Raw genomic sequence first — 8485 nt, forward strand, 5'->3', positions numbered from 1 at the left:
GTATTCCATAATATGTATATACCACAACTTGTTCAGCCATTCCCCAATTGATGGGCACCCCCTTAATTTCCAATTCTTTGCCACCACAAAAAGAGCTGCTATAAACATTTTTGTACATATGGGTCTTTCTCCCACTTCTATGATCTCTTTGGGATATAACCCTGAGAGTGGTATTGCTGGATCAAAGGGTATGAAAGTATTTATAGCCCTTTGGGCATAATTCCAGATTGCTCTCCAGAAACGCTGGATCAGTTCACAACTCCACCCGCAATGCATTAGTGTTCCAATTTGCCCACATCCTCTCCAGCATTTGTCATTTTCCTATTTTGTCATCTTAGCCAATCTGACTGGTGAGATGTGGTACCTCAGAGTTGTTTTGATTTGCATTTCTCAAATCAATAGTGAATTAGAGCATTTCTTCATGTGCTTAGATATCTTTAATTTCTTTCTCTGAAAACTACCTGTTCATATCCTTTGACCATTTATCAATTGGGGAAGACCTCAGCTTTAAAAAATACCAGATCATCCATCAAATATAGCACCAGTCTGGACCCAGAAGTTTTAGGACAAGAGTAGTTTGATTTTGTTTGATTCTTTACAGTGATACTAAGGAATATAATACCAAGACAGTTTTCACAGGATGTTTGACTTATTTCTGGAAACTAGAATAACTCTGGACCTAGGATTCTGATGGATTTGAGATCTCAGTTAGTGCTTGGAACTTGGTTATGGTTGTCTTGTGGTTGGTAGGGCCCTGCAGCCCCTCTGGGCAAAGCCAGCCCATGTCAGATCAGGGTAAGTGGACTTAATGGCTGGCTCCAGCACCATGGAACCTTCTTGATGAGGCTCTCTCCTGCCATAGTTGAGTCTCTCATTACTTCCTACTCCTTCCCTCCCCCACTTATCCAAACCCTCCTGCTCATCACAGTAGGATAGAATGGCAGAGTAAGTGTAATACTAACTTTTATTTAACGTGCCATATCTTAGTTCCCACGTCTGTAAAATGAGGAGTTTGGACTCAGGTCTCTTAAGGTCCCTTTTAGCTCTAAATTTAATATCAGATTATTTAAAAAATTTGAAGTATTATATCAGAGTGAGGTAACTAGAAGCAAAACTAAAATAACGCTTTCTTGACTCAAATTTGGTGATTTAGCTTCTTAACCTAATCTAGTTCCCCAGACTCAGTTTGCCTAATATCCTCTTGATGCCAAGAGTTCCAGGACAAGTGTTTGGCTCTCCTCCAGACAATTCTCAGAACTTTCCATAGCCAATCTGACCTCGTCCCACCTGTGTGTTCTCTAAATCCATTCTAGAAATCCCATGCTTGTTCTCAGAGGAAGTCTGATGTTTGCCTTTAGTTCTTTATTCATTTTATTACTTGATCCCTCAGCTAACTATAAGTCCATTCCTCCTTGGAGAGAGGGAGGGGACAGAAAAAGAATATTTAATTCTCATCCCATGTCCTAGAAACACTTCTCATTTTAATAATCAATTTCTACTTTTCTTATTATAAGTGATGTGGAACCTTTTTTATAGAGGGCAGTTCTTCTTTTGAAAACTGTCCATATTCCGTGACTACTTGTCAGGGGAAAAGCTCCCATTGTATTTGAGGAACACAACCTATACACATAGAAAAGTACAAAATTTTGAGGAAGAAAAACATCACACCTCGAGGAGCTTATAATCTAACAAAGAAAATAAAATATGGGGCAGAGTAAATATTAGTTGAATAGTCGACTAGTTGAATGATCCAGTACTAAAAGCCAGATCTCCTTACTCATACTATAGTATACTTTTCACTGCACAGGGATGCTTTCTTTCTTACTAGTACTATTTGAATAGTCAGTTAACCAGCATCGTGGCCCCTCACCTGCCTCAGTCCTCCAATACATTCCAGAAGTCATATGGGGGTATGGTGTGGGTGAAGTCCATCTCAGGTATTTGCCATGGCAAATAGGAGGGTGTGTTGGTAGTCCCAGTTTGGCTAGAATGCAAAATACATGAAAAGATTGAATGAAAACTTCAAAGGAGAAGGGGTAGAAAGAAGAAAAGAAGATCTTCCCAAGATGATGGCTTTGGGCAGTGGGCCATTCCCAAGGCTCTGGGGTCCAGAGTCCTGGACAGTCTCCATCAGGGTCTGAGGGGAGAGACTGGTCAAGGTATTTTGAATTGCCTGATCCATGTTGCCTCCTGACTCTCTATTTCAACAATGTGATACTTACAGCAGCTGCTATGAATATGCAGGTGTATTCCCAGGTTTGAATTGCAAGATATAACAGACTCTCTTCCTTCAAGATGAAACCAAGATATTTATTCAAACACCAGTGAGCCAAATCTATCATAGTAACAAAGAAGTCTCTATACACATTGCCAATGCAGGGACCACTGGCACCCCAGGAATTCTCCATACACTTCACCAATGCAGGAAGCACAAACATCCCTAAGCCTTCCCTCCATTAGGCCTCCTCACAAAACAAGTTCCCCCAGGAAAAAAAAAAAATCTTCCCTTTCCCACTCTGCTTGCTTCAACTCTCTCTCTCTCTCTCTCTCTGTCTCTCTGTCTCTCTGTCTCTGTCTCTCTGTCTCTCTCTCTCTCTTTCAGCTCTGTCTCACTCCCACTTCCTGCTCCACCCATTTGGCAAGCTCCTTCCACCATGGGCTTCATGTGATCACATAGGCTTATGTAAAGCCAAGCGTGAGCAGCTTTCCAGAGGACTGCTGCTGTGAATAGCTTCAAGGTTCTGATTACATAGTAATTTATGTATTTATTCAGCAGCAAATTAAGGCAAAACATTCACAGAAATCAAAGTACAGCATTCACAAAGTTACAACATAAAAACTTATCACTAAAATGGCCACATAGGTTTTTTACCAAAGTGGCCACGTAGTTTTAAACAAAGTACATTCATTTAGTAACTCAATCATCCTTAGGAGGCTTGTCTCCTTAATGGATACAAAGTACAAAGATCAAAGTTCTCCACCCCTAGGTCACATTGTCTTAATCTCTTCAATCAAAAAGTCTTCTTCTTAATTAGAGAAGTCCTTAACTCAATTATCTAAATGTAAAGGTCAAAGTTCTCCACCCCTAAGCCACAGTAAATTATGATCTTCTGAGTCTGCAATAAATACCCAAGGAGAGGTTTTTCATCTTGACTGGAGACAGGCTCTCCACTTCCATGGTTCCTCTTCCATGGCCCCAGCTCCTGCCTGAATCTATCCAACTGTCACCTAGTTCAAAGTCAGACAGCTCTTAGTTCCTTGTCTAGCCCTTTGTGCAGTTCCTGTTCCATACTGAAGCTCACAGTGTCTAGTCCACAGTTTCTGTTCCTGGGAAGACAAAGCTTAACAAAGCCACAGTAACATGCATGCACACTGCTGGCATCCTCCTCAATTCACTTTCTTCCTGTGAAATCAACATAGACCCAACAACAAGGTCTGAGGAATCAACACAAATCATCAGTATAGCCCCAGGACCTCTGAAAACATCAGTAAGACCCACCTCCAGGATTTCTGTAAACATACAACAAGAAAATCCTCTTTCAGGGCTTCTGAATCAGCAGTAAGGTCCCAGGGCTTCTGTAACAACAGCAATGTCCTCTATCAGCAGACAGATCTGACAAAGTAACATCAAAACATACAGACAAAGTACCAGCACCACAGCTATGCTTCCTCCCAGTTTTTCTCTCTTCTCATTTCTCAGTTCTTCTCAATTCTCTTCTCAGTTCTCAATTCTCAAATCTGCTCTCAATTCCTAACTCCTCAGCCTCCACTCTGCTTGCTCCCAGAAGTTCTGGCTTGCTGTCAGCTGGTGTTCAGCTTTTCATCCTGGTCATTAGCTCTTCCTTGTCCCAAGCCTTCCTGTTGCATCAGCAAGTTCCTCCTACTGTGGGATTCACAATTTCTGTTTCTTCTTCTTTTTTTTTTTTTTTTTGCTTTTTGGAGGGCAGTTGGGGTTAAGTGACATGGCCAAAGTCACATGGCTAGTAAGTATGGTAAGTGTCTGAGGCCAGATTTGAACTCAGGTCCTCCTGACTCCAGGGCTCTATTAACTGTACCATCTAGTAGTCCCAACAATTTCTGTTTCTTAATGAACTTGAAACAAGGCACTAAGTACAAGGGGCAGGGAAGATCTTCAAATTCTCTTACACTCTCTGGGGCAGCTAGGTGGTGCAGTAGGTAAGAGCGCCAGCCCCAGAGTTGGGAGGACCTGATATTCCTTCAGGGATTGTTCCAGGACTGGTTCTCAGATACTTAACACCCACACAAAATAACTGGCTGTGTAACCTTGGGCAAGTTACTTAACCCCAACTGTTTTAGAAAACAAAACAAAACAAAAAACCATTACACTCTCCCTCAGGGGAGATGAGAGATTACCACAGGAACTAACCCAGGAGAAGAGAGTGAATGGTGTCAGATGCTACAGAGAGGTCAAGAAGGATGAGGATGAATAAGGAAAAACCATTAGATTTGGCAATTAAGAGATGAATTATTGGTCACTTTGGAGAGACCAGTTTCAATTGAATGATGATGCTGAAAACCAAATTGCAGAGGGTTTAGAAGAGGGTGGGAGAAAGGGAAATTAAATTGCCAAACGTAGACAACTTTTTCAAATAGTTTAGCTGAGGATGGAAGGAGAGTTACAGGACTATAGTTAGCAGGGATGGTAGGGATCTAGTTAGGGTTGTTTTTTTCTTTTTTTAAGGATAGGGGAGACTTGGGCATGTTTGTAGGCAGCCAGGGGAATAATCAGTAGAGATTTAAGATTAGAGGGGGTGGAGATGTTATGGGCAATGTTCTGGAGAAGACAAGGAGGTGTAGAGGCCTTCAGAAGGAGAAGGACCACCTCTTCATTTGAAACGAAAGTGAAAAAGAAAATAGGGATGTTGTGAGATGTAAAGGGGTGGTAGTAGTGAAGGAGGCTTATGGAATGGCCTCAATTTTTTTTTTTGACAGTTGTCCATTTTTATTGCATATGCCAAATAGAAGGGTACTATGTACAGAGGAGATAGGGGAGGATCATTTTTTAGTCTCCTCCTCTTTGGACAAAGTCTTGATGATCTCCTCTTTCTTAGCCTGCAGATGCTCTTCCTGACGCTTTGGTGCTTCTTTAGTCTTAGACCTTCGAGCTTCAGCCTGGTCAGCCAAGAGCTTCTTCCGGGCCTTGTCTGCCTTTAGTTTATGAATGTGCTCCATCAGGATTCGTTTGTTCTTGAACACATTTCCCTTCACCTTCAAGTACAGGCTGTGGTACATGTGGCGGTCAATCTTTTTGGATTCACGATATCTTCGAAGCAGACGGCGAAGAATCCTCATTCGCCTCATCCAGGTCACCTTCTCAGGCATACGAGCATTGGCAGTACCCTTTCTCTTACCAATACCCATGTGCCTGCCCTTCCTTCGAGCCAGAGTATTTTTTCGGCATCTGGCACGAGAGTGCACAGTAACGGGCTTCCGGATGATAAGCCCATCTTTAATCAGCTTCCGGATCTGCTGGCGGGAATTGGCATTGGCAATTTCATTGGTCTCATTGGGGTCAAGCCATACCTTCTTCTTTCCACATCGAAGGACACTAGAGGCAAGCCTCTTCTGAAGCCTGAGCATACTCATGGCTGCAGCAGCAGCGCGGAAAAGGCCCTCAATTTTTTTCTTGAAGTATGAGAAGAGATTCTTAGCTGAGAGGGAGGATGGAGAGCATGCTGTGAGAGGTTTGAGGAGATAAGAGAAGGCTTGGAATAGTTGCTGTAACGAGTAGCAGAATTGATTCAAGAAGAGCCAAAGAATTGCCTTATTACAGTAAGGGCTCAGTTGGGGTTGTTGTTGAATCATTTTTCGATTGTGTCCAACTCTTTGTGACCTCATTTGGAATTCTCTTGGCAAAGACACTGGAGTGGTTTGCCATTTTCTCCTCCAGCTCATTTTACAAAGGAGGAAACTGAGACAAACAGGATTAAGTGACTTACCCAGGGTCACATAGCTAGTAAGGGTCCAAGACTGGATTTGAATTTAGAGAGAGATGAGTCTTCCTGACCTCAAGCCCAGACACTCTATCCACTAGGCCACCTAACTGCTCCTCAATTGGGATTAGATTACATAAATTAGTAGTGGATTTAGTTGGTAGCTCTGTTTAACAGCATGTGAGTAGGAATGAAGGGGTCAGCTAAGAACAATCCAAAGTTGGAGTTTGGCAAGGCATGACTGACAAAGAAAAGAATTGAGAGTAGAAGATAGTGTGGTGTCAAATTGATTCATCAAGAGTAGGAATGGGAAGGGAGGTCATTGCGTATAACCAGAGTAGTGGTGATTGTCTGGAGCAGTCAAATACAGTCAACTAGCAGCATTTATGAAGCGCCTGCCATGTTCTGCTCATGAAGCGCCTGCCACGATGCTAAGCACGGAGGATATGTAGAAAGGCAGAAAACAGAAACCCCGTCCTTGCTCCTCGAGAAGGGACAAACACACAGACCGCCATGTACAAACACGGTATAGACGAGGTGAGCTGAAGATAATCTCAAAGGGACAATCCTCCGACTAAAGAGGATGGGGAAAGATTTGGAAGGGGATCACTTAGCTGGGACCTAAAAGAAGCCAGGGAAGCCTGGGGGTGAAGACAAAGGTAGGGAGACTCCTAGGAATAAAGTGCAGACAGTGGAAATGCCCAGAGGAGCTGGGATGGAGTGTCGTCATGGTTAGTAAGAAGGCAAGGAGTCCAATGTCACTATCACAGAATATGTGAGAGTAAGGTGTGAGAGGACTGGAAGCATAGATAGGAAGGGGTCAGGTTGTGAAGGGCATTAAAAGCTAGGCAGAGAATTTTACATTTGATCTTGGAGGTTAGAGGGAGTTGATTGGGGAGTCAGAAAGAGTGAGAAGTAGAGAATGATATCTAGGTTGCAAGCCTAGGTGACCAGAATGTTAATGGTATCTTCCACAGTAATAAGGAAGTTAACAAGAAAGGAGATTTTGAAGGGAAAGATAATGAATTACATTTTGGACTCACTGAGTTTAAGATGTCTATCCAGTTCAAGATGTCAATAGACAGTTGGAGTTATGAGACTTGAGGTCAAGAGAGAAGTTAGGGCTAAATCAATAGTTTATGAGGGGTAGAGAGATTGAAGAACATGGCAAAGAAGAATATGGTGATAACAGAAGAATAGTAAAGTATAGGGAGAGATATCATGATAAAAGATAATCATTATTCCAGTAAAAGAATTTTGGAGTTCCTGAACATGGAACACCTGTGGGTGACTGCAAGCCGAAGGGGGTATGAACATGCCCGTGTCCAGCTTAAGTGGAGTGGAATAGTCATGGGAGTTGAATAGATGGAAGATCTGAGAAGTTATGGTATTTGAGTAAACATCCACCTATGTCGAGGTCTTCCAAGATGAAGGCTGCAGTTGGAATGTAGAGGGAGACTCTAAGTTAAGCAGTGAATTCATTGAGAAAGGAAAGGGAATGAACGTCCTGGACGTTGCTTTGGACTGGGTGATCGATTTGGATAGTAAGAATCCTAAAGGAAAAGAGGTTGCTAAGTGATGACTTGGAGGCTCTTTTTGGAGACTTTGAACCAGGTATCTTATACAATGAATGTTCCAAACGGAACTCCCCCTTCCACCCAAAGCCTTCTGTCCTCCTAGCTAGTCCCCATCATTGTCGGGGGGGGAGGGAATGAGAATGACCAAGCACCTCCTCGCGGTTAGGCAGGCCCTGTGTGCTAAGCAAGCACTGGCGTCCTCCTCAGTTCCTCACCTTCCTCACTCGCCCCCATCCAGCTAGTCAGTGGTTTCCACGTGGGTGAAAGGAGAGGAGCGGACTCCTCCCCAGCGCTAAAGCTCCGATCCCAGAACTAAGGAAAATAACAGTAATTTGCATGCCAATGTGAGACTGGGACAGTTCCTGGAGCCAAGAAAGCCATTCTGGTCACATCAACATCTCTATGCTAGCGCTTGGCACAGAATTTGCAATTATAACAGAAAATCACCGCTGTATTCCCCAGGGCCAGCACAAAGTAGGCGGAACCGAAGCTGAATTTGCATCCCATGGAGGGGCTTCGGCGGCGGCAGGGTTTGGGCCACATCCGGGACCCAACAGGTCCACGAGCCGGTGGCTGACCTGGGCCGGAGCCCCCCTGGAGCGGGCTTTCCCGGCTCGAGGTCCCCCGCTCTGGCGGCAGCCCTCAGCATCTCCCCGGTCCTCAGTTCCCCGGGTCTCCTCCCGTGCGCCCCGCCCACTTCTGCGGGAGGGGGGAGAGGAGCAGATGCTCCTGCTGCACCTTCCTGGAGGGACCGGGAGAGGGAGGAGGAGAAAGAAGAAAACGGGGCCCGGAGACGAGGGGAAAGGGGCGGGAGAACCGGCGAGTCTGGGGGGAGGGGGAGGAGAAGACCCCGGAAAGGACTGGGGGGGGGTGGAGGCGGGGAGGGCGGCTCGGGGCGGGGCCGGGGGCGGGGCGCGGGCGGCGCCTCGTCACGTGACGGTGGCGGGGCGGGTG

At 44.7% G+C, this 8485-nt stretch overlaps 1 protein-coding gene across 1 annotated transcript; it reads right to left on the minus strand.

Moving 5' to 3' along the window:
- Window positions 1–4937: 4937 nt before the first annotated feature.
- Window positions 4938–5841, minus strand: LOC138174430 (large ribosomal subunit protein eL19-like). Its single transcript, XM_069104764.1, has one exon. It carries the CDS (start codon window positions 5824–5826, stop codon window positions 5017–5019), a length of 810 nt encoding a protein of 269 aa, XP_068960865.1. The 5' UTR covers window positions 5827–5841; the 3' UTR covers window positions 4938–5016.
- Between the last annotated feature and the right edge of the window lie 2644 nt (window positions 5842–8485).

Source organism: Petaurus breviceps, unplaced genomic scaffold (genome assembly GCF_028583685.1).
Source record: "Petaurus breviceps papuanus isolate PSGF00001 unplaced genomic scaffold, PetGlider_PUasm1.0 131, whole genome shotgun sequence".
Classification (NCBI taxonomy): Eukaryota; Metazoa; Chordata; class Mammalia; order Diprotodontia; family Petauridae; genus Petaurus; species Petaurus breviceps.